The 27,160-nt window shown below is 40.3% G+C and overlaps 1 protein-coding gene across 16 annotated transcripts in view; it reads right to left on the bottom strand.

Moving 5' to 3' along the window:
• The window catches only part of HAP1 (huntingtin associated protein 1), a 105,500-nt gene that overhangs the window by 25,467 nt on the left and 52,873 nt on the right, over window positions 1-27,160 (bottom strand). For 4 of the 16 annotated variants that reach the window (XM_087945475.1, XM_087945478.1, XM_087945477.1 and 1 more), the window contains exons 5-9: window positions 8,110-8,186; window positions 7,665-7,781; window positions 5,745-5,845; window positions 3,822-3,930; window positions 1,019-1,097 (exon numbers count right to left, since the gene is read on the bottom strand). In XM_087945475.1, coding sequence (XP_087801601.1) covers window positions 1,019-1,097; window positions 3,822-3,930; window positions 5,745-5,845; window positions 7,665-7,781; window positions 8,110-8,184 — 481 coding nt within the window. In that variant the 5' untranslated portion in view covers window positions 8,185-8,186. Of the gene's footprint in view, window positions 1-1,018; window positions 1,098-3,821; window positions 3,931-5,744; window positions 5,846-7,664; window positions 7,782-8,109; window positions 8,187-16,783; window positions 16,850-16,978; window positions 17,333-27,160 lie in introns of those variants that run through there. The other 12 variants (XM_087945473.1, XM_087945469.1, XM_087945482.1 and 9 more) reach the window with 7 other exon arrangements.

The raw sequence follows: 27,160 nt of genomic DNA, 5'->3' as shown, positions 1-27,160 counted from the left end.
CTGAAATTGAATCCTTTTACTAAGCATATAAAGTTGTCTCCAATGCAGCCGCAGTTAAATTCAGACAATGGGATTATATTAACAATTATATTGCATGGGTTTGCTTAATTTCTATGTTAAGTCCAGCAAGATCAGATAGGTACAATAATCTGCTGAGGCGTATATGCATTTATGCTGACACACATATCATCAGTAGGGAGATACAGTTGTAGATAATTTTACTGTTATTGACATCAGGCATAACCAAAACTGTTCATGGATTGGCTTGTGTCAACTTTTCCCAACCTAACTGCCACCAAACATAGTTGGATTAATACAATGAATATCCCTTGGCAGGGCAGCCGCCTGCAAACAAGATGGGAATGTGTAGAAGAATTAATCAATTGGGAGCATTTGGAAGATAAATGAAATAATTATTACACTTCAAAGCACCGCGGAGCCTCAGGAGAACATAAAGTCAATTCATTTCATCTTACATTGTATCCTTTATACCAGCGATCCCCAACCTTTCTTATGCCGCGGCCCGGTATCCCCAACCTTTTTTATGGTGCGGCCCGGTACCGGCATTGCTGGGCGCCGCCATCTTTTGATGAAAAGTGCTTCGGTGACCTCACCGGAAGCACTTTTCATCCAAAAGATGGCAGCGCCAGCGCTTCCGGGTGAGCTTTTCCAGGTAGAAATGGCTTTCTACCCGGAAAACCTCACCGGAGTGCGCTAAGCGCCATCTTTTTGATGAAAAAGTGCTTCCGGTGAGCTTTTCCGGGTAGAAAGCTCACCGGAAGCACTTTTTCATCAAAAAAGATGGCGCGCCCAGCAAACCAGCGGCCCGGTAGGATTTGTTCCACGGACGGTACCGGTCCACGGACTGGTGGTTGGGGACCCCTGCTTTATACCACAAAATGAAGAACTTTAAAGTTATTGAGAGATTGCTCCTATTTTCCCTCCCACATCAACATTTCTCTCTCTCTCCCTCTCTCTCTCTCTCTCTCTCTCTCTCTCTCTGAGAAAAAAAACTTACAAAATTGTTCCACACAATCAAGCATGAGCTTCTGTTCCTGCTCCTCGTATTGATTTGTTTCTGTGGCAATGTTTGTAGCCTGAGAAAGACAAAGATTAACCATTTGGTACAATATTGGTACAATATTTGGAGAAAATAAAATCCAATCCAATTCCTTTATTACAGCCATAAAGCCAGAAAACAGTGATGTAAAATCTAAGAAATAAGTATAAATATGCATATATGTCAATTAACATGTAGTAAATATAAGATCTGTAATAAGGAATAAGAATGGAATATAAAAGTAGAGGGATAAAAATACAATAATGAATAACACAACATAAAATGCATGTAAGGAAATGAAAATGAGAATCTTTAACTACAGGTAAGATAAATAGCACATATAGACAAGAACACAAAACAACCTGGGATGAAATACACTGCTCAAAAAAATAAAGGGAACACAAAAATAAGACATCCTAGATCTGAATGAATGAAATATTCTTATTAAATACGTTGTTCATTACATAGTTGAATGTGCTGACAACAAAATCACACAAAAATTATCAATGGAAATCAAATTTAGCAACCCATAGAGGTCTGGATTTGGAGTTACACTCAAAATGAAAGTGGAAAAAAACACTACAGGCTGATCCAACTTTGATGTAATGTCCTTAAAACAAGTCAAAATGAGGCTCAGTAGTGTGTGTGGCCTCCACGTGCCTGTATAACCTCCCTACAACGCCTGGGTATGCTCCTGATGAGGTGGAGGATGGTTTCCTGAGGGATCTCCTCCCACACCTGGACTAAAGCATCCCCCAACTCCTGGACAGTCTATAGTGCAACGTGGCATTGGTGGATGGAGCAAGACATGATGTCCCAGATGTGTTCAATTGGATTCAGGTCTGGGGAACGGGCGGGCCAGTCCATAGCATCAATGCCTTCATCGTGCAGGAACTGCTGACACAATCCAGCCACATGAGGTCTAGCATTGTTGTGCATTAGGAGGAACCCAGGGCCAACCACACCAGCATATGGTCTCAAAAGGGGTCTGAGGATCTCATCTTGGTACCTAATGGCAGTCAGGCTACCTCTGGCGAGCACATGGAGGGCTGTGAGGCCCCCTAAAGAAATGCTACCCCACACCATTACTGACCCACTGCCAAACCGGTCATGCCGGAAGATGTTGCAGGCAGCAGAACGTTCTCCATGGCGTCTCCAGACCCTGTCACGTCTGTCACATGTGCTCAGTGTGAACCTGCTTTCATCTGTGAAGAGCACAGGGAGCCAGTGGCGAATTTGCCAATCTTGGTGTTCTCTGGCAAATGCCAAACCTCCTGCACGGTGTTGGGCTGTAAGCACAACCCCCACCTGTGGATGTTGGCCCCTCATGCCACCCTCATGGAGTCTGTTTCTGACCGTTTGAGCAGCCACATGCACATTTGTGGCCTGCTGGAGGTCATTTTGCAGGGCTCTGGCAGTGCTCCTCCTGTCCCCCCTTGCACAAAGGCGGAGGTAGCGGTCCTGATGCTGAGTTGTTGCCCTCCTACGGCCTCCTCCACGTCTCCTGATGTACTGGCCTGTCTCCTGGTAGCACCTCCATGCTCTGGACATTACGCTGACAGACACAGCAAACCTTCTTGTCACAGCTCACATTGATGTGCCATCCTGGATGAGCTGCACTACCTGAGCCACTTGTATGGGTTGTAGACTCCATCTCATGCTACCACTAGAGTGAAAGCACCACCAGCATTCAAAAGTGACCAAACCATCAGCCAGAAAACATAGGAACTGAGAAGTGGTCTGTGGTCACCACTTGCAGAACCACTCCTTTATTGGGGGTGTCTTGCTAGCTGCCTATGCTTTCCACCTGTTGCCTATTCCATTTGCACAACAGCATGTGAAATTGATTGTCAATCAGTGTTGCTACCTAAGCGGACAGTTTGATTTCACAGAAGTGTGATTGACTTGGAGTTACATTGTGTTGTTTAAGTGTTCCCTTTATTTTTTTGAGCAGTGTATATTGTTTTTTATCAGATAAGAGGAGCAACAAATAGAAGTTCTGTTCTTTGCCTGGAAATGTCTTCAGGATGGGATAAATGAGAATCATCTTAGAGTCCCTGTAAAGGAGATTGTGGGACCATATGGCTCAAATACTCTATTGACCCATCCCCATATTGACCATAAGGCTGGTTTACTAGAATATTCCAATTGGAAAGAACTGATGGGAGTTACTAGTTGAGTGAGAAAACATCTGCCGGCAAACAAAGAAGCTCAGAAAGCAACAGGACTCCACATATCCTTACAGTATTTGAAGAGTATTGTTGGCATGTAGCCTAAGATTAAAAACCCTGCAAAAGTGGATATTGTAATAAATAGGAGGCTGGGGAAAATTCTTTTTGAAGAATTCCTCAAATTATAGAACATGACACTTAGCTTATATTTGACTGAAGTTCTGCTTGTTGGATTTGGGGAAAATGTGAAGGCTTGTGGCACCCTTATATGTAACAATGAATGTGCAAGATTGAATTTTCCAGAAATTTGCATCAAGTGAGAGAATTCTAGTGGAAACTTGCATGCTTGGTTGGTTTTTAATAAAAGTATTTGTAGATTCCAAATCATCAAAAAATTCAGTTTTATGCTGCTGCTGGGATCCAGCCAGTTGAAACCAAACCTAATTTATTAAATGTATTAAAGTCATCTTTTTTTAATGTATGGGATTATCTATTTAAAAACGTAAAATAGAAATAAAACAGTTCATCTTACAGTAAACTGCTAGGCCTGATGACCATACACACATACACAACAGGCAGCCAAGTCTTACTTCAACACGCAGTTTCTGGTTCTCCTCTTCCAACGCTTTAAGTTTCTGCTGAAGAAGATCATATTGCAAGCACTGATGCAAAGAGAGGGAAGAATCATTCCTTCGTAACCTATTGGAGAGAAAGTGGGACAATCATCACAGGAGAAAGGAGATGGAGCCATTAGCACAATTACAGAGCTTTGTACACAGAAAAGTTCAAGGTTTAGTCACTCCACAAGGTCAGAGAGCCACTTGCCCAAGAGGTTAGAGAGCCACTGCCAGTCAGGGTTTAATACAGGGTTTGTATTAAAGAGGGTTATTAAACAAACCATAGTAGCTTGATTCCACATATGAATCTTGGATTTATAGCATTTGGGTCCATACATCATGTCAAATCAGTTATTACAATTTTTGATTCGGTAAATGATGTTATTAAACATAACATGAACAGAATCCAATTTTACAATCACTGTTACTGTGGTCATTAAGCAAAACATGTGGTCATTAACCCATTGACTTTGCTTGTCGGAAACCGACTGTGAATGTCACAAATTGTGAACATGTGGACTACAACAGGGGTCCCCAACCACCGGTCCGCGGACCGTCCCGGTCCGTGGAACAAGTCCTACCGGGCAGCTGGCTTGCTGGCGCCGCCATCTTTTTGATGAAAAGTGCTTCCGGTGAGCTTTTCCGGGTAGAAAGCTCACCGAAGCACTTTTTCATCAAAACAAGATGGCGGCGCCCAGCTGATGTCGGTACCGGGCCGCGCCATAAAAAAGGTTGGGGATACCGGGCCGCGGCGTAAAAAAGGTTGGGGATCACTGGACTACAAGACACTGCAACTGTCAAAGTAAGAACCGACTGCCAAACATCCAAATTGCAAAGTGGTCCCACAGTCCTAATTTTGGAAGGTGGTAATTTTTTCTGAGGCCGTTGTAAGTTCATACCATCATTAAATGGACATAAGTGAAGGATTACCTATAATCACTTTACAGCTGAGTAAGAAATTGACTGTTGAGAATTTCTGTCTCAGATAGATATAACAGCTGCTTAATCTACTGCTTAACCTCCAGACAGGATGAGAGAAAAGGGGGGGTGGAGGTGAGAAGAGATGCTTGGACAACACTTTCCCACCTTCTTTCCCACAGCTGAAATTGTTTACATTCTGACACTAATATTGCAATTGCACAATATTTAATTTCAGTTACAGTTAAACGTTGTGGTCCATGGAACCCAATCGGGGGTGGGGGGGATGAGAAGTACAGTATTTGATAGAACAACTACCTTCATTTGCATCCAGCTAGCGGAAAATGATTGAAGTCAACATAAACCTGAAGGGAACACATGGACGAAAGCTGCCTTATGCATTGTGAAACACACAAAGCATTCCAGTAATTCAGGTTTCCACTCAAAACATTCCAATAATACAGCAGACATGTCCGGAACTGTGAGCAATTAAGTTGCTACTTTCGTTCTGATGTTATTTACATTTAGAAATACTTAGTTCTTAGTTGTAGTTGTAGCTTTGCTTTTATATTGCTGTAACCTGTTTACATCTAATACTATTTTTAATTACTTTACAATTTTACAGTTAGCTTATTCTGTTTTGAAGTACATTATATGATGATTTATGATCTATATTATGATCTATGGTTACAACAATAAACTTATTATTAAGAGAAATATTTTTTTTTATTTCTTTGTGCTTGATGTGGCATCTCTCTTCACCTCTCTTGTTGGTTACATACAGAAAAAACACCACTAACTTCATTTCAAATATCACATTTAATCCAAATCTGATTATTTTATACAAATATGGTATCCTAAATGAATTGGAGAATTACTTTATGTTCCACCCTTCCTCCAAGCATTTCTCACTGATGTTTCTCTGCAAGGGATATGTTGGAGTGAGGATACACCCTACAACATTGTCTAAATACTCACGGGGTAGAAATGATGGAAGTTGGCTCACTGTCTTCAGTGCTGTTGGTAAACATGTGGAGAAGATCATCCCGCATCGATATTTCATGTTTCAACTGAGCTATCTGGGGTTTAAAAAACACAAAACATTCAGATAAAAAAAACCTATAGATTAGATTGATTGATCTTTATAGAAATGACTTGTTCATATTATTATGCCTTATTCTACTGCAACAGAGAGAGTCGGAAGTCAATGCTTCTTTTTTTCTTTTCTTTTCTCTACTTTTCCTCACTTTCTTTCCCTTTTCCCCTCCCTCTTCACTGGTCTTTTATTTACTTTTGTATTTTGTATTTTATAATACTTTATAACTTAATAAAAATGTTAATCAGAAAAAATATACATAAAAAGCCCTTGACCACAATTGGGACCAGAATTTCTAAGTAAAGTGGTTGCAAGCAAATTGTCCCCATTTTACAATCCTTTTTACCTAGTTATGTAAATCACTGCAGTTAAGTGAATCATATGCAGTTGTTAAATGAGTGCAGATTTGATTTTATGACCATGGGGATGCTGCAGTGGTCTAAGTGCCAGGACTGGTCATGAGTCACTTTTTTCCAGTGCTGTTGAAACTTTAAATGGTCAATAAATAAATGGTTATAAATTGAGGATTACCTGTACTCTGGCATGCGTACCTTGCACTAGCCCTAAATATGTCATACATTTACTTGTTAAATCTATATTGTACCTTTTGTTCAGGAACACAGACTGATACAGCACTGCCCTCGTCTTTCCATTCTTCCCACAATACCACCTCTGCAAGTCAGGTTGGATCAAGAGAAACTTCCATAGATGAGTTGGCTCTCCCCAGGTGAGTTGGATTCCCCATAGAGTCCAACACCCTATGATTCTGCTTTCCCCTAAGTGGAGCACCTCAAATATGCTGGAACTCCAATTTCAAGAATTTCTGGACAGACATTGGGTGAGCAGCAGTTTGGAAATGGCTAGTTTTGAACACTGGACAAGGGGCTTGGAAGATCCACATTCAAATCCTCATTGACTATGAAGCCAACCATGTGATTTTAGCCAGCTGCTTTCTCACCTTAAACCAGGGGTGTCAAACTCAATTTTATTGAGGACGGCATCAGGGCTGTGATTGACCTTGGGAGGCTGGGTAGGCGTGGCCAACTGGGTGGGTGTGGCCAGCTTGACACCACTCCCCAAACTGCGGCATGTTTCCTTTTCACATTCGGTAGACTGGGCCAAAGCTACCCTGGCCTGATCTTTCCTCTTCACTTTGGGTAAACTAGGATGACCCCACGAGCTGGATCCGATCACATTGTGGGTCAAATCCAGCCTGCAGGCCTCGAGTTTGACACCCCTGCCTTAAACCATGTACAAGCTATTGTAAAATTTATTGGAGATAGGGAAGAATAGAATGAAAAATCAACAAACTTCTAGGAGAAACAGTGAAATGAGATATAAACAACAAGACATGGAGCTATAAAACTTTAAACCATCATTCATTTGCACACATTGGCATCCTTCATCTCAAAAGATTATGGTATTGTGTTCTGAAAAGAGGTCCAAAAACAGCATCTAGTGTGGCTAAAAAGGCCAATTCGAGAGTGGCAATCCCTTCCACACTGACAGATACAGTATGTCCCCTATCCAGCCCCCAAATTTCGCTGGTTCTGAGACTGCCTCTTTGCCTCAGCCTGCCGAATGAGTGTCTCTTCGAATTGGAGAAGGCCATGTTGCGCTGCATAAACCATCATTCAGCTAATGTAGATATCTCAGAATCTGAGTCAGACTCAAATAATTCCTGACTTGATTCTCCAAATGTGTTTGTTTTTAAAAAACAAACTCGAAATCTACCATTCCCCAATACTTATTTGTTTCTTCTCTGTTTAACAGTACATATGCAGAATAGACTTCTTCCTTACCTCTTCTTTTGCTAATTCTAACTGCTCTTCCAAGAACTCATTGCGTTCAGACAAACTCCGATTTTGTTTGAGCAATGTTTTCCCAATGCGGGCTGCTAACTCCAAATCATGTTGCTTCTGTGAGAACAGGGAAGACAAGAGAGCAAAGTTTCACCTTATAGGACTCTATCTCGTCTCACATGCTACCTGGTTTCTAACATCATCACTTTCTCAACAACTTTAGTTCTTTCAATGCTCGCCACTCCTAAATCAATTTCTTCTCCTCTTTGTGCCTTCCCCATCCACCCTAAACCAAGAACTTCCTTGTAGAATTTTTCCTGCCCACGCCATGTCATAAGAATCAGCTGTTAGGAAAGACCAAAACCACCTTGAGCGTCGTACCACTCTACCAAGCTGCACAATGTTTTGACTTAAGATTCTGAAAAAAACAATTGGTGAAAGGTACCTCTTCCAGCAAATTAGTGACCGCATCTATATCATGATATGTCTTGGTGATCTTCTCAACTCTCTCAGAACACATTACTATGGAAAAAACAAAGAGAAGGAGAATTGAACATGGTACACATAAGAGGCACAGGCACTTTGGAATGTAGATTGAGAGCCAACTATGTGCGCTCACATCATGCCTTGAACATTTAGAAATGGACTCTATGGTGACCACGGGCTGCCAGAGAAGCCCCATTTATTGAGAAAAAAACAGCTTGCTCTGTAGACTTCTCTTGACCTCCCATGATGTTTCTGCAGTTATTGTTGCTAGGTAAGGGAGGTTGATGGGAAGTGTCAACTTCTAAAGAAATCATTGGACTACAACCATATCATTTTCATTTTCTAAGTAAATTTAAATTAGATTTTAAAACGTGTTGGACAGTAGTACTCAGTGTCACAATATGTAAGATTTCAATTTTATTTTTAAAGATTTTTTTATGGGGCCGGGAGCCTGGCAGAGATCCAAGGACATATGCACAGAACCCGATGTGCAAAATTCAATAATTTTTGAAAACGGTAATAAATATTCCATTGATGTGAAGATGTGGTGGAGTGTAGTCTGGGTTTTCAGGAAGAAGAGGCTGCATTCCAGAGAACCAAGAGACAGCAAAGTTTAGACAATTTGATTAGAAGAAAAAGGATCAAGAAAGTTCCTTCCTAGAACTTATCAGAGTATATCCTTAATGATAACGAAATAGTTGCTTTAGTTTAGGAAGATTTCTGTCTATAAGGAGCAATAAAAGAAAATTGCTTAGAAACAACTCTGCATGTATTACTTGGTTTTTGGAGACTGACAGAAGCAAATTGCAAATTGTTTAATGAACATATAATAAGAACACATGAATTCATCTGCATTGTATATAGTAAATTAATCAATTGGAATGTCAGTAGGAACTTAGCACGTTTCATACCTATAATAGGTAAATATTTGTTTTAAAAAAACTAAAGAAAACAAAAAAAAATAGAAATTCTTAGAATGTTAAGTTTAATTCTCACTGCTGTTCATTCTTTTTAAAACTGTGGCCCACATAGCATAGGGTTCCACAAGAAACTAAGGAGAAAAAAAATCCATGCCCATTTTCTATCACTAGAGCTTTGCCCTTTGATCATTTTAACTAATAGGTTTCAAGGTCTGAAAAAATGTGAAAAGGTTTGTTTTAGTTCTGTGATTGCAGGGCACAATTGTACATTGGTCAATTCACACATTAAGTCCTAATGGTTCACTTTGCTACATAAGCCCAGCACTGTAATTGGTAAACCATAAGCTATGGCTTAGTATGTTATGTTAACATAGCCAATTATGTTTCATTGGAAAAAATACAATGGATGCAATGCAAAACTCAGAATGATCCACCTCAAATGTTCTTGAACCAGATTTTGCAGGTGAGAAATTCTGAAAGCCTTTTACATAATTTGCAATATTGTGTTTGCATCTCTGCAGTGCTATCTACGTAGAATGTTAATTCAGTTCAACCATTAGTATTTTAACAGCTTAAGAAAATATCCCAATATATTTCTAGTTCCAGAGTTAAATATATTTACTGAGGGAGTAACTGATATATTAAATAAATTCCTGGCAAAGATAAATTCTGCTTTACCCTGCTGAACAAGCATATCTGCCTAGGCAAAAGGCACCTTGCCTCAAGCTGCAAAAGAAGGAATGGAAAAACACTACCAGAGTAAGATAGGTTTGAAAAACACATTTGGGGGAAGGCACAGAAAGCTATGCCATCTCTGTCCCATTTATCCTCCAAGGACAATTGTCAGACTCAATTAAATGTTCATAAATTATCCCCACCGCCCCAAGCAGTGTTCAAAGCTCCTTAACTCAGGAACAGATCTGACTCTGTCAGAGAAAGCAAGGTAATTTAATGAGTTGTAGGCACAATTCAAGTAATATTTCAGCATTATCAAAGGCAATAGATACCCTAAAATGTTTCTAAAATGTTGAAGGAGCCTTTTATTACAAATTTCCAAAATCAAGCCGATTTTTAATATTCAGTTTATTAGCTAAATTGAAATCTCAACACAAATTCTCATAAAACAGACCTTTAGAAAGGTCTTAAATGTAGATATATATAGATACACACACACACATGCACATTTTAGTCGCTTTTATTAGTTTCGTATGTAAACTTTATTTGGAAGCTAGAAATATTAGGAAGCTTTTATACTAAGCCATAGTGACAATTCAATGTATGAATCCATCCCAAGAAAGCAATTTTGGGGGGCTACAATCTATAATTTGAAAACATGGTTTGCAAATCCTGACTCCCTGCAAAACGGCTTACTACTATAGTAGTCCTTAGTCAAATACTAATAGGCTTTTCCATTCTCCATATTTCTTACAAATATTGGCAGAAGACAACAAACCACGAAATGGCAGAAGCAGCCATGGTTAGTTTGCTCATTTGCAAGTCCGTCTTTGACCTGTGGTAAGCACAACTTTAAAATCAGAGTTTGGATTCCATCTCATTCGCTATTAATGGCATAGGTTGGCATCATTTTTCCAAACAGAAATCTTTCCCCGTGATAACTGAAGAAGTTATAGACTGAATATAACCAATAATCTAATAATCTCTACTTTCCAGTTTATTTTAGCCTTTAAAAAAAAAAAAAAAGCAACAACCATGCCACTAGACTGAGCTGAAAAAGTTTGTCTAATTCTCCAACATATTGAAGCAGAATTTACTAAGGCTGTCATGTGGTCTTTTCAAATGCTGAATTCTGGCACTGAGATTCGGGAGGGAGAATGACCTGAAATTTCAGTTTTCATATTGAACACCCTACAAATCAAGAAATATTAGACTCAAGGCTCATGGGATTTACCTATTTAGCAATAAGCTAAATAAAATCTCTCCTCCCCATGGCCAAACCCAGGGCTGGTTAATAGATTAGAAAGCATATCTTATTACCTGTAGACATAAATCTGCTTCTTAAAGGTAAATAAGCCCAGTAAGGTACAGCATGGGATTACATAAAACATGACCTACCAGAACTTAATTTCCCTCTACTGTACAGTCTAAACTGCTAGACACCTCCTGTGGCAACTCCTTCCTCATGAGAAGGGTGGGCTGAGTAGCAACCTTACTATAGCATCTGTACTCTGACCCACTCCCTCCTGGTGGGAGTTTCCTCCTTTCATTCTGCAAGGCAGTTAAAACTATAGCATTCCAGTGCTTGTTCAGCTCAATTGTAGCCATTCATCCTGGAAGGTATTGCACTGATATTCTTATTATTGTCTCCATTTTGCTTTGCAGTTCGCTACCCAGATGCTTACAGTAATTGATAGGAGTTCATTAATATGGCAAAATTAAAATGTTCCTTATTTGATGAGCAGTAAGTGGATAAACAGATCAATAAAGACATTCAATCTCATTATGCTGTTCCTGGAGGTGGATGTTATGCAATATAGAGCCAAGTCACAGTAAAGTGGTTATGATTCTCAATCCTAGAGAACATCCTGTCCTATCTGTCCACTTGCTATTCTAACAAGTCAGCTAATCCTTCTTCCCTTTCTGCTTGCATGCTGATTGGCACAATCTTGAGCCAATCAGAGACACTCTCCAGGTTGCATGTGTAATGACCTCCCCCTTGCTCCATAGGGGATCTATATGGCATGTTAGCATCCAACTGAACCATAATTGAAAATAATTAGAGCATGAACGTTTTCCAGCAAAGTACGGATAAACAAAGAGCTATGCAACTTTTAAGAGGCTTTCTTTGCCTGGCTATTCCATGTGTAACATCTGTCTAACATAGGAGCTCTCCTATTGTTCTCTTTGTCTCTGCCCCAGAAGTTCGGATTGAAGAAGCAATTCAATCTTTTCTAATTCAGACAAGGCCAACAAGCTCAGTCTGGAAATAAAAATTGGGATTGCTGAATTGTTTAATGTTTCTGTCTCAATGTCTTGCAAATTAATAACTACTTTATAGGGAATGCCATTTTTAATAGCATTCAGTAATTGAGACTAAGGATAGATAACTACTATGGACAGAAATTGCACTAAATTCAGTAAAAATGCTGCAGCAGAAGTTACAGAACGAAGTTATAAATATGCTTTTAATTTCTTACTTTCCTGTTCCATCTTCATGTAAGGAGAGAGTTTGCATGCTGCAAATATATGCTGCTTGTTTTACATAATTTGAGATTATGCTGTTTCAGTAACAAAGTAAACAGACAGTTTATTATGGCCTTACTTTATCTGACCAATTTGTATGGACCAACCTCCCAGAATTCCACAGCCAGCTTGAATATTGCTCAGAACTCTGGGAGTAGAAGTCCACAGGAAACCCAAGCTATGGGAAGGCTGATTTACTATATATCAGGCTTCCCCAACCAAGTGTCCTTCCTGTTGGAAACTCATAGAATTCTAGCCAGCATGATAAATCTCATCACATCGTAACAGCACCAGGTTGGAGAAGGCAGCTTTAAATCATCTTTGGAATTCCTCCTATACAGCAATAAGAGGCATGATCTTACAAGGCTCTTGAAAGAAGTAGTTATGTAAACGACATCATCAAAACCTCTGCCATTCTTTAAAATGCCACTTAAGGAAGTGATTATCGAAGAACACTATTTTATTAAACATTCCATCAATACCTGGGAGAAATATATATTTAGTTGAAACCTTAAGTCAGTAAAATGAAGTCACGTCTCGGGACAGAATTAGGCATTTAGCATTCTTTCTCAAAACTTCAAAAACTGACAATTCAGGTAGTCCTCAACTGACAACAGGTCATTTAGTGACTGTTTAAAATTATAACAGCACTGAAAAAAATGTGATTTATGATTGTTTTTCACACTTATGACTGTTACAGTATCCCTCTAGTCATGTGGTCAAAATTCAGACACTTGTCAACTGCCTCATATTTATGATGGCTGCAGTGTCCCAGGGTCATGTGATCACCTTTTGCAACCTTCTGACTGTTGTAGTTCGCCAGCAGCCGGTGCGGACAGCAGCAGAATCGGACAGCGAAGACAAAAGGGAATCAGTCAGGGAATCTGATGAGGATTTGGACGAAATCCTGCATCCGAGACAGAGATGGGGCCAGGACCATCTGAAAGTGGGGTGCTGCCTTCAGAGTCTGGCAGCAGTGAAGCAGAGGACCCAGGGGAGCCTGTTCCCAGTGCGCTTGTGCGCAGAGCTGCTAGAAGGCAAGAGCAGCTGGAGCAGAAGGGGCGACTTGGGAGTAAGGCTGGGAGGTGATTGCCCCTCCCATAAGGGATAAAAGTCAGTCCTCTATGACAGAGAGCTTTGCAGGAAGCAAAGCAGTTCAGCTCTGTGTTCTGGTTGGTTTTTTCCTAGGGTTTTGGGTTGATTTATGTAAGCCTAAATAGGACTTCTGTTTCTTGGCAGCATCGACAGCACTGAAAAGCGTGTTCTTATCAGGAGGAACTGTGTATAATGAGTTTTGGCTGGGAATGCAAGTAATTCCCAGCATCGCATTAAAAAAGGTATTACTTTTAAATTCAGTTTGTATTTTATTAACTTTGACGAAGCCTGCAGAACACTGACAAAGTCAATGGAGAAGCCAGGTTCACTTTATAACCGTATGACTAACTTAACAATTACAGTAATTCACTTAACAACTTCGGCAAGAAAGGTCATAAAATGGGACAAAACTAACTTAACTGTCTCACTTAGCAATAAAAAAAATCAGGGCTCAATTGTAATCGTAAGTTGAGAATTACCTATATTTCACTCAAAATATGTAACATACAAGAGGATGCAATGGTATGTGAGAATGGCCTTGGGAAACAGACTAGACAAAGGTCAGACAAGAGACAGCTGAGCCCACAAAAGGAATGGACATGTGGCAAACATCTCAGAAGTTTCTTAGTTTCTCGGACTGTAAAGTTGAGGGGGAAAGATGTACTTTCACACTTGCAAGAATTTGTTAATTATAATTTTATAATAAAGAGTGAGTTGGTACTCCTGTATATGCTTCTTGACTGGACTAGAAGGCCCTAAGATGGTAGAACAAAGCAAACCAAAGCATTTTTAGTTCAAATTTACAGTGACCTGGGAGAAAATGACCCTGTATTTGATAGCAGTAAAGATATCTCAAATGTATCTTTCTCAAATGAGTTTATCACAACAATTTATGAATAGTTCATAGATACTTCAGAAAGATGAACTTTTAAAATTCTTTACTCTGATTACATTCACTGCAAATGAGATAAGGGCATCTGTCAGAAAGCACGAGAGCTGGTGATATATTGCCGATCACTTTGTATAGACAGTTAATCCAAATCTTAGCATCAGATTTCTTGGACACCAAAGTTTGTACTGAGAGAAAAAAAAAAGCTGCAAAAGATGTAACTGATGGGATGTTGACTTTAGGTTTGGTGGACATTTCTGATTAGCCTTTTGAATGCATTGTTCTCCAGATTTGCTGATCTAAATTTCCCAACACCGTGTTACGCCATGTAATCAAAAACATATGCCGCGTTACCAAAAAATTATCTATGGGCATTATTACACCTTGTAATGCCTTGTATTAGGCATCCATGAAAAATAAAATATTAAATTGATAGTATTTTTTGCATTCTTCACTACAGAAATAACTAAAACAGCTCCCCAAAAACAAAAGTAATCTGTTTTAAGGCCATTTCATTAACCTATAATTAAAATGAGATAGCAAAAGCATTCATTTATAACCCTGTGATAATAGTTAAACAAAATTAAGATGGCTCTACGGGATTTCTGCTTTTGATGATCAAAGAACATTGCAGTAACCTGCTTAACAAGAAAGAAAACTGAGAGAAGCAAGTATGTGAGTAACTATGTTTGGACCTGGAGATCAGCTATGTTTTTAACAATCTGTTTTCCTCTTTTACTCCAGAGGTGATTACTGATAAGTAAATGGAAGAAAAAGCTTGCTAGGAGATAGTATCATCTCTGGGTTTATTTGTAAGACAGTTCCACTTGCTCAGTAGACTGTAACCTACCAGAGTATCAAGCCCCAAGGCAGAATCAGTGGTGCCCTGTTCCACATATGAATAGATGGCCAGTTCAGGGACTGACTGCACAGTAGTAAGGAAGTCAACCTCCTTTCATAATATTTCTTAAAATGAATTATACAACATACAGTACAGTCTGCAAGAGGATGCTCAGCATTCAATAATATCACCATGTAATATATCAATGAACCATTTCAATTGGAAGGTCAGGAGAGCTTTTAGTTGTATTGCCTGTTATCCTAAAGAAGCAGAGAAACATCTAGGAGCAATTAATACTACTGCAAATAACCAAAAGTTTAACATGTGGATTCATTCCTATGAACTAAAAGCTTCATATTGTACAGCAAAAGCAAAAAAGCACACATTGAATTAGAAAAACTGCAGCAATTTATGTAATACATTTTTTAGATTCATTGCAAATATCATTGAGGTCACACATAAATCTCAACCTTTAAAACGGTCAGATTGGAAGAAAATCCACTCAAATTTAAAGCAAATTGAAAAATGGCTTCAACCTTGATTGCACTTAAGTTAAAGAGGGAATTCTTGTATAAGATTAGCCCTTTGCACATTTTAATGATTTCTGCGTTTTCATCCTCTCTCAAGTTAGATGAGCACATATGGGGAAAAAAATGACATTAAATCCCCTCTCCCTTTCTAAAAGCAAGTTTTTTCTCTAAGAGAATTCCTCCAATAATTGCCAAGAAAGTTTAGGATTTTGAATTTACTCAGCTCTTTCTCTAAAATATTTCATCAGAACTTGCCCTGTTACTCTGTGTGGGTACTTGCTATCAGTAACATAACGTCCTTCTTACACACATACCTACTAACCTAATTTTGGGCTTATTACTTAGGCTTATTTCCAAGATCATTATTTCCTGTTTGGATAAGTTAAAAACAAAACAAAACTTGAAGACAGGTGGTTCATAGAATTTGAATGCAACAGCAGGTGTTTCTTGTACCTGACTAAATAGGGCCCATAAGATTCTGATAAGTTAGCTTCAGAACAGCTGGAAGGAATCAGTAACAAACAGCTGTTCTCAAGGTTTTTTTAAAACTACAATTCTCACTATCTTTAACCAATCTTATGCAGGTGTGGTTAAAACAACTGGTTTGGGAGTTAGATTTTCCAACTAAACAGATTGGATTTTTTAATCATATCCATGGAAAACAAAATATTACTGCCTTGAAATTAAACTGATAAAGTAGCAATCTGCAGATCTATACACATTAGGCAATCATCAAAACTATAAGGGTAAGTCCACAGAGAAACAAGCTGGCAATCTCCTATAAAGGAAGAAAGGAAGGCAGCCTCACCTAGGTTTTATTCTGCAACTGGGTTACCAGGAACAAACAGAGTTTTGTACTGCAAAGGTAGACCCACACCTACCTTTCTTTCTGGACCATTCATAGCATTTCTCAGGTCTGGATTGGCCTCTCCAGGATTAGACATATTGCAGGCTGGGGGGTGATGGAAGTTATAATCTGACACACCTGAATAACTTTGCTGAAAGGAAAATCTCGAGAACAGTTTTTTCAGACTGCAGAAATTTTAGGATGCGTGGATGTCAATTCCCAAAATTCCCCAGACAGCATACTGGCTAGAGAATTTTGGAAACTGCCATCTACACATTGCTGGAAGTTCTGGGAGCTGAATTCCACCTACCTTAAACTTACTGAGATTGAAAGACACCAGTCTAGAGTTTGAACTCACCTTCCAAACACTGCACCTCTGTCAAAAGAGAGAGTTGAGAAAAATAAAAAGGTCTAGACAGGCAGCAGCTTTTCCTTCCACAGGGGAAGGGTCCACGCCAACAGAACCCCCCCCCCCCCGCTCCGGGGGTCCCTTCCTCCTCCTTACCCTCCTCCAATTCCTCAGGCAGGATATCCTCACTACCATCCAGGTCACTATTCCCTTCGTCGCAAGTGGCAGGGCTGATCCACAACTCCATTCCGGGAGAGCCGAGAAAAGCCTCTGCCTCGGTGGGCAACATTAACTTTGCAGGTTCAAGGATTCCACCTTGCGAGAGGTGAAACGGGGAAGCCAAGCAGACGCCTATCAGCTCCGTCAGAGAGATGCTTGTCTTGCGCGGCTCAGAAATCCTCACTTTCCTCCAGCGCGCTAATTTGCATTGCAGGCTTTCCTTGCCCTACCAGCACTCTAATTACGTTTAGAGAATATGAGGTCCACCTGTTTAGGAAGAATCCATTTTTCGGAGTAAGATGGGGGGGATGGGGAGTTGCTGAAAATCTGATCCCGCCATGGTCAATTAAAAGAGAGGAAACGTTGAAGATAGAAAGATCTTATAGGAGAAGTGAAGGCTAGGATTGGATACTAGAGCTGAAATGGAAATAGTAAAGGTGTTTTGTGGGTGAGGAAGTAAAGCTGAGCCTCCTCCTATTGTTATGTAGCACAATGGTCCATCCCAGCTCCAGCTTTCTGCAGTATTTTTGAATGGGAGGGTGGGCTGGTGTGACTTCAGCCATTTCTTAAACGCTCTCTTCTTTCTTAAGGTTAAACCTGGAGAATTAGCATTTCTTTTTTTTAAAAAAAAAAACTGACTAGCATGGATTGTTCACACAGTAACTTAGGGAAAAATTGGGAAGTATTGGAAGCCAAATGTTAATTAATACGCCTTTACAGATGAAGGAAAGGTGTAAAAATTCCCTTGAGGGGTAAATGTGGGTTGGTTTGTTTTTAAGCAAACCAAAAAAATACAAGAACCTCATAATGTTTCTGCAATCCCATAGCTTCTAGCAACTAAGACATTTCAGGCAATATGAAAAATGTTTAAAAACAGCTGAAAATACATGGATTTTAACAATGGAATGAGTTAATGAAAAGAGCTTTTATTAACAAAAGGCAATGTTTGCCATTTACAGGACATGCCCGGTTTTGAGAGGGCTATAAATAATTGGAAGACACTGGTAAGATCTTTTGGACCTAGTAGACAAAGCATAATGTAAAGTAGCAGGGACCAAAAACCCTTATCATTGCAGTCGTCTAATGGCTAAAGTCCAATCCATCATGAACTTCAAATCAATTTAATCAAACTTATTCATTTTAAGAAAAGCCCAGGTGACCTTTGTAAGAACTGAATCTCTAAAATAGTATCTTTTACTACAGATGTCTAACTTTAATTTGGATTTTATGATTTATTGTAGATTGCTGTATACTAACAAAAAACCCACAAATAAATAACCAGAGGTTTGTTTCTTATCCTCCTGCCTTGAATATCCCACCCAAAGCCCATTCTCTTCAGCTTTGGTTTCTTGTTTGCACAGCTACACTACTTTTGGGTTAGAGACTCTCTGCAAGAGACTCTGAAATATATGAGACTGATTACAATCCTGAGATATATTGTTGCTTTAGAAATAATAGTGCTGCATAGCTGTCAACTCTATGAAGTAGACCAAACTAAGAAACAAATACCACGTAGGTCAGGATTACTTTTTTTGTAAACAGCTATAGTAATAGAATTGTGCTCTGAAGAGGCTTGTGTGAGATATTTTCTGAAATTGTCTTGTTTCAGCTTCTTGATCCAAATTTCTTCCTCTTGCCCTTGGAGGCAATTTCTTCTGACCGCTACAATAGCTAAGGAGAGAAGCTGAAACAAGACAATAATCCTCATCTAAAAGTAAGCTATCCCTACTGGACTTTGATGTTACTTTGAGTTGCCAAACTGCAAAAGTACCTCACCCAAATTGCTGCTAAAGCATTGCTACTAAAGCAGGGCTGTCCAACTCGCAGCCCGTGGGCCAGATGCATCATGCGCTGGCCATGCCCATGCCACGGTTAGCGAAGGGGAAGTTGCAACACGACATGTGATGACGCAATTTTGAAACCCTATACTAAAGCTTATAACCAGCAAGGCAGTGGTGAGAGTAGACGAATTTCAAACCAATGTGATTTTTTGATACTGAAGGAATTTTGAATAACATCTGACCTATTCAAAGACTGAAAAACCCATGTCCTTCTATTCAAAATTCAAATTCCTTCCCAATCATGCCCACTAATATTACATTATTTAGTTCTATCCAGTTACTGACTTGAAATTTTGCTGGCTGAAAGGACAAAATAATGGATGGGGACCTAGTGGAGTTCTACTTTAATTCTGACTTCGTAGCACTCCAAGAGACATGGCTGATTACAAATAAGGGAAAAAAATCAGTTCTCATGCTTTGAATTTATGTCCTTTTCTATTCCTTCAAGGAAATATAATACTAAAACGCAAGGAGGACAGACTACATTTGCCAAGGTAGAGCTAAGCTGGCAAGAACAGGGATCACCTCTGGTCTTTGGAGGTGACTTTCCTCATTATTTAGCTGTACAATTTCATATAAATTTTCTAAAATAGTTTTACTGAACATATATCTATCACCACACATGTCTTCCCACTTTCTTCTAATATCACCCAAAGCTACTGCTAGGGTGGGTACCTCTGTAGAAGATTTTGTACACCTCAGTGTTGTTTCTAAAGATTAGCTTATAAATGTTCCATCCTGGCTCTCTGTCCTAAAAGAAATATCTCAGGCTCAGAATTGGTTTTCTTGATTTATAAATTTAATATTCCATACTTAATGTATCCATTTAAATATTATCCAGGAAACTATAGCAGTGTTAGATTACATATATGTTGCATGAAACAAGACTGGGCTTGTTCAGACATCCAAGCTCACATGAGGGAAGATAGCGATGAGGACCAATCATACTCCATTTCTAAGGCAAATCTGATCCCAGTTATGCTTCATAAGAGGCTTCTGAAGTAAGATGGAATAGAAAGCTCAATTGGGCTTGGGTTGATGCTAAGATTATATCCATCTTTTTGAATTTAGGTAAAGGTTCTCCTCACACATACATGCTAGTTGTTTCCAGTTCTAGGGGGCAGTGCTCAACTCCGTTACAAAGCCAAAGAGCCAACACTGTCCGAAGACATCTCCTTGGACATGTGCCGGCATGACTATGCACATGGAATGCTGTGACCTTCCCACCAAAGTGGTCCATATTTTTCTACTTGCATTTTTACATGCTTTCAAACTGCTAGGTTGGCAGAAGCTGGGACAAGTAACGGGAGCTCACTCCATTACGCGGTGCTAGGGATTCGAACTGCTGACCTTTCTGATGGACAAGCTCAGCATCTTAGCCATTGAGCCACTGCGTTCCTTTTTTTTTCAATTTTAATTTTTTTGAACTTAGAACATACCTACACTTGGACAAACTCAATTTCCTCCTCTATCCAAAGTGCAGATAAAAGTCCGAGCCATTACCCTAATTTGTATTTTTTGCTGAAAACTTTTTAATCATAAACTTCAAGTCAGAAGCTAACAGCAAGTAAATTCAAATTTGTTTGATTCTGTTCACATACCAAAAAGTTAATGATGGCAGCAATATGTCAGGCCCAGTGACACCTTAAGATGAAAAAAAAACATTCTAAAATTTAAAAATAAGGTGTAATTACAAGAAATTAGTAGCTTGGAATTGTGGCTAAAATGTATGCAAAACACCTTTTGAACAAGTACTGTAGAAAAGTAGATAATGGAAAGAAATCTCTTAGGGGAGAAACAAGCTGCATTTAGGCTGGAATAATGGAAAATCTCCCCAGGATTTTCAACAAACAAAACATCAGTGTATACTTTAAATCCAGGAACACATTAAGACAGAAACTTGTCTACCCCAAGGACAAAACACCCAGGTATGAACAGAACAATGCAGTCCATACAGTGCTGTGCAGCAAGGCATGTGCAGACTTGTACATTGGGAAACAAAACAACCATTCCACAAATGTATGGCACAACCAACTCATCAGGAGAGGATTCAGGAATCCATCTACACCTAAAAGACAAGGGCCACTCCCTTAAAGACAACAAGGCTCACATTCAGGACAAAGAAGATCACTGGTTTGAAGGAGGAGTCAAATAGATTGCCTGTGTTAAAATTGAACAGCCCTCTCTCAACAAAGAAGGAAGGATACATCCCCACCTATCTCCTATTTACAATGCAGTCTTTTCATCAATTCCAAGATGGTTCGACACTCGTTTGCACGCTGATTCAGGTCAGTCTGAGGACACAAATTACACAGATTAGTCCCCAGATGGTTTCAAGACCTTCAGAATATTAATGGCTGGCTAACTGAGAAGAGTATTGTTAGATATTTACATATATGCCCTGATTGGTTGGTCCGAGACGGTGGGAAATTGAAGAGCTGTCACTGGTTGCAGCTGCAGCAGCCTGGGGGTAAAAAAGGAGCTGCCGCGGCTGCTGTTCTTTGTTCTGAATGATGTAATTAAGAAACTTAAATGGTCAGAGCCTCCCGCCCACGATCTAACACTGGCGACGAAGGTGGGATCCTAAGAGAAGAGGGAGTGAGACAATGTGGCTAGCTAACCGGGCAAAGAACTCAACATGGCCGGGAACAATACACCACCCACACCAACCCAATGACCGAGGACTGGGAGTCCTATGTCAATCGTTTCCAGATGTTCCTAGAGAGCAGCGACCTGGTAAATATTACGGAACAGAGGAAAAGAGCAGCTTTCTTCATGCATTGTGATTCCACTATGGTCAAGATGGCTAAAGCCCTCGCAGCCCCAAGTGATGTAAAGACGCTGGCATGGCCAGATCTAGAATGAATTCTGAGGGCACATTACACTCCCCCTGTGTCAGCCTGGTCAAAAGACACAAGTTCTACCGGCGAGGCCAGAAGGAAGGAGAAAGCATAAACGATTTTGTCACTAATCTGAGGGACATTGCCAGGGCATGTGAATTCCTGAATGTGGTTGAGGCAATGAGGGATCGTGTAGTCCTGGGATTTAGAGACCTGATCTTACAGAGCAGGCTCCTAACAAAACCAAAAATAACACTAAAAGAGGCCATCAAGGAAGCAGCCACAGTAGAAGCGTCACAGAAGTCTGCCGCAGCTATGAGAAAAATGAATAAGAATCCACAACCCCACCTTCACAACCCACCCAAAAGACACTGCTGCCATTCACCATGAGGACCTCAAATCCAGGTCAGGGTCAACAGATGATGAAGAAGTGAATCAACTCCACCCTGAGCAGCACCAGAAAAGCCAAGAAAGAAAGCAGAAGGAATTTTGGTGTATGGGTTGTGAAGGAAATCACCCTAGATCGGAATGCCGGTTCCGAGATGCTATTTGCCAATGCTGCAAGCGGAGGAGGCACATCGCAAGAGCATGCTGAGCATTCAAGCCGAACGACCGAAGACCAAGACAAAGTACACCCCCAAGTACTAGAGAAAATCGAACTGAAACCCATGGGGGTCAAAACAGCAGGAATCGATGGAACCATGAGCTGAGCACAAAGAGAAGTGAAACACACTCCAGTATACCAAACGCTAAGAAAGTACATGTTCACATCACAATAGAAGGTGAACCATGTAAAATGGAAGTGGATTCTGGATCTCTTGTATCAATGGTATCGTGGGATACAATCAAAAGAATAATTCCCCAACTGACAAAAATGCAACTAAAGAAACAAAAAATAATCCTAAAAGACTATCAAGGGAACAAGATTCCAGTCATTGGCATTAGAGAATTCAGAGTATCCTTCCAAAATTACTCTGGAATCCTGCCTTTAACATGGTCGACCAGGACCGGCCAAGTCTGCTGGGGCTCGAGTGGTTCAAGCCATTGGGAGTTGAATTCATGGGCATACACAGCATCATGGATAGCGAGTGGGAGGACCAACTGATAGAGGAATTCCAGGATGTCTTTGACGGAAAATTAGGCAAGTACTTGGGGTCCCCTATTTCTTTTAATTTGCACCCAAATGTTGCCCCGATCAGGCTAAAAGCAAGGCAAGTTCCCTTCACACTTAAACCAAAAATAGATGAGCAGTTAGACAAGCTCATTTTCCAAGGGATTCTAGAACCCATAGATCATGCGAAGTGGGAAACCCCAATAACCCCTATAAAGCCAGATAGATCTTTGCGCATCTGTGCGGACTACCGCGCAACCCTGAACCGGGCTTTACAGCAGAGTATGTACCCCATTCCAGTGGTGCAACACCTTTTGCACTCCTTGGGGCAGGGAAATTTTTTCGCAAAGTTAGATCTTGCACAAGTCTACCAGCAATTACCAGCAGATGCTGAAACAGCAGAAGCACAGACAATTGTGACTCACAGAGGGGCTTTTAAATGTAATTGTTTGCAATTTGGGGTGAGCGTTGCCCCGGGACTATTCCAGAGCCTCATGGAACACTTACTGCACAGACTAAAGGGGGTGATGCCTTATTTTGATGATGTCCTCAGCCAAGAACAAAGAGCAATTACAAGATCGCTTAAGGGAAGTTCTCAACCATTTCAAGGAGGTGGGGCTTAAAGTAGAAAAAGAAAAATGGGGTTTTCAATAGACAAAGATGGCATCCACCCCAAGGACAGTAAAACCAAAGCAATCAGGGATGCTCCCAGACCAAAGAATAAAACTAAATTACAAGCTTTCCTGGGACTAATTAACTTTTACCATATATTCTTACCGCAGAAGGCAACTGTAGTGGAACCACTCCACAGACTGCTTGACAAGAAAGCAGCCTGGGTTTGGGGAAATAGAGAAGAGGCAGCGTTCAAAGAAATAAAGAACTTAATTGCATCAGAACGCCTATTGATTCAATACAATGAAACTTTACCGATAATAGTAACTTGCGATGCATCAGAGTTTGGGGTGGGCATGGTACTCAGGCACCTTTTGCCAAATGGAAAGGAAGCCCCAATAGCATTTTATTTAAAGACATTATCCAAACCTGAACGAAATTATAGCCAACTAGACAAGGAAGTGTTAGTTGTGGTCACCGGAATCAAGCAATTCCATGAATACATATATGGATGGAACTTCACCTTGATCACTGACCACAAACCCCTTTTGGGCATCATTGCAGGGGATAGAACCACCCCAAACATCGTGTCCCCCAGAATGACCCGTTGGATAGAATTCTTATCTGCAAACAATTTACAACTTGATCCACAGACCAGGAAAAGAGATTGATCATGCAGATGCATTAAGCAGATGTCCTCTACCCATCGAGGACGGAGACCCAGTACCAGCCACCACTACACTACTGATAGAGTCAGTGCAATGAACACCAGTTACAGCATCCGATATTGCGAGAGCAACTGTGAAAGACAGAACTCTGGTGTGCATTTTGAACTGGGTAGGGAGGGGGTGGCCTGAACAGGAACAAACCGAAGAAACTAAACCTTTCAAAAACAGACAAACTGAACTATCCATACTGAAGGGGTAATCGAGTTATAATTCCAGCAATGTTAAGAGATGAAATAATGGAGGTGTTGCATGCAGGGTACCCGGGAATAGTTAAAATGAAATCATTAGCAAGGAGCTATGTGTGGTGGCCAGGGATAAAGAAATAAGAGCCCTGGGTCTCCACCTGCCAGGATTGTCAGGAAAACTGACCAGTACCACCCATAGCACTCAAACACGAGTGGGAATTACCCGGGGGACCCTGGTCTAGAATACATATTGATTTTGTGTAAGGGGACACACATTTCTTATCATAGTGGACACATACTCTAAATGACTGGAAGTCAGCATCATGCAATACACAACGACAGAGGCAGTAATAAGAACCCTAAGGAAACTATTTGCTACACACGGCCTTCTGGATATCCTAGTATCCGACAATGGACCTCAATTCACAGACACACAGTTCGAGGGATTCTTAGCACAAAATGGGTAAGACATGCACTCTCAGTGCCTGGACATGCGTCCATAAATGGTTTGGCTGAACGCATAGTCCGTCACATGAAAGAAACACTTCAGAAACTAGGGACAGGTGATTTGTAAGCAAAAGTAGACAAATTATTAAGTATACAGCACTGTTAGGGATATACACCCTAGCAGAACGTGCAACGGTAGTCAGGCAGGCAGGCAGATATGTGAGATAAACGTTGTTGTAGCTTACACTCAGTAAAACAGATACACTGTGCCAGTTAAATAGTTTTTATTCCAGTAAGAGTTATAGCATAGTCAAACAGTCCATATATCATACACTTAGTTCAGTCCGTCCGGGGATTATCCATTAGCAAAGTCCAGTGTCGAAAAAGAGGTCAGGAAACTTACAAATAATCAGTCCAGTAATATATCTCTTTTTGCAGTAGAGATATGAAGAAAATCAAACCTCTTTTCTTTGTTCAGCAATAGCAAGGAAAACACGCAGTTATCACCATCAATCCATCATTGTCAGCAATCCAGTAAAAGCCAGCAAACAGTGAGCTCTCTTGCTCCCTGTTATGGTGATTTTACAACCGCACCCAAAATACATGTTTTACATTTAAAGTGACACACACAATCATAGTCTATATATATTATTTTACCCAAACTAAGTTAGGTAACCATGTTATCCCTAACAAGCACAAAACACCTAGTGCAGCAACAAATAAAAGCCCTGTGGAACTTCTTATGGGAAGGAAATTGAGATCACAATTAGACAGAGTACATCCCAATTACACACTGGAAAGACCACGAGATTCATCCAGCAAATGCCGAAATTTAAAAATGGGGACTCAGTGTATGCTAAAAATTTAACAGGGGAACCATTATGGGTTCTGGCAATGGTGGTACAGGTAACGGGACCTTGTTCATAAAGAGTCGAGACAATAGAAGGCAGAAGCTGGAGAAGACACATTGATCAACTATGGAGCCGGGGGACAAAGTGAACAAACAGGGAAGGGGGAGACCCTTCATACACATACATTACACACAGAGAGGAAGGGGAAGACCCTTCACACACAGCCAACAATAACAGGGAGGAAGGGGAAGACCCCAACCACCCATCAAATAAGGAATAACATAGAACAGGCCCTAACAACTACACAATCTCAACCATTAAGAATCGTTCTGGAAGAACCGAATGAAAGTAGCAGACACACCAGACACCAGACACACACAGGCAGCAACAAACCAGGGAAGGAAGCAAAAGAGCAGCATCTAGTGGAAATAGAACGGCCTCCATGATGAGTAAATTCCAGGAGGGTCCATGGAGGGGAGCAGGAGAGGCAATAATTCCAACCGAGCAGCTCGGAAACCAACCTTGACGGAGCTGCGCAGGTCTGGTCGCACCCATAAGAGTCCCGTCTACTTGCGTGATTACATATAGTAGGTGGAACAAGATTGGGTGAGCTGGACCAGGTGGGGAGGGGTGTTAGATATTTACATATATGCCCTGATTGGTTGGTCCATGGCGGCAGGAATTGAAGAGCTGTCACTGGTTGCAGCTGCGGCAGCCTGTGGGTAGAAAAGGAGCTGCTGGGGCTGCTGTTCTTTGTTCTGAACGATGTAATAAAGAATTTAAATAGTCAAAGGCTCCCATGTATTCTCTCACCCATGATTTAACAAGTATAAATCCTATCCACTCCCCAACCTGTTAGTTAGAAATGAAGCTTCTTAGATGAGAAATGTCTTCAAGAAAAATCAAAGTCCGCCTGTTGTTTGGAGAAAAAGCATCTTTGGGACAACCATGACTTGAATGATTGAGAATCTCCATAAACATTTAGACCAAAGCACTCCACAATAGATAATTGTTTTACACCATCTCATAACAAAACAATTAACTAATGGCAAGAAACTTGTTTACCACTTTTGTAGATCACAGTGCACTCTTCAAACAAACCCTCTTTGTGGAAGAAATTGGCCAACTTAAATATGGAACCCAGATTCTTACTTATGGTTAAGGCCCACTACTCAGACACCCATTTGAAAGTCTGTGCAAGTGTAAATGGTTCTCCAAGAGTATAATCACCCATAATGGTATTGCATAGGATTGTATCCTAGCCCCAATGCTTTTTAACATCTATGTCGATCATATTCCAGGATTCCTGTAAGTTTCAGACATTCATATGTCAAAAATCCATGATAAACTCATTAATATCTTTTTATATGTTGATACTAATGGGGCACTCCTGCAATTTGGTGGCACAACTTGATGATGACACAACTTGAAAATGATGCAACACTGGTGCATAATCAATCTTTAATTATACACCTCTACTTACTATCTAGAGTGAAATAGAGCA

Source organism: Notechis scutatus, chromosome Z (assembly GCF_049901735.1).
Source record: "Notechis scutatus isolate UNSWTSFEM ecotype Mainland chromosome Z, rNotScu1.2, whole genome shotgun sequence".
NCBI classification, from domain to species: Eukaryota; Metazoa; Chordata; class Lepidosauria; order Squamata; family Elapidae; genus Notechis; species Notechis scutatus.
Note: the sequence above shows the minus strand (reverse complement) of the source record. Positions and strands in the feature narration are given on the sequence as shown.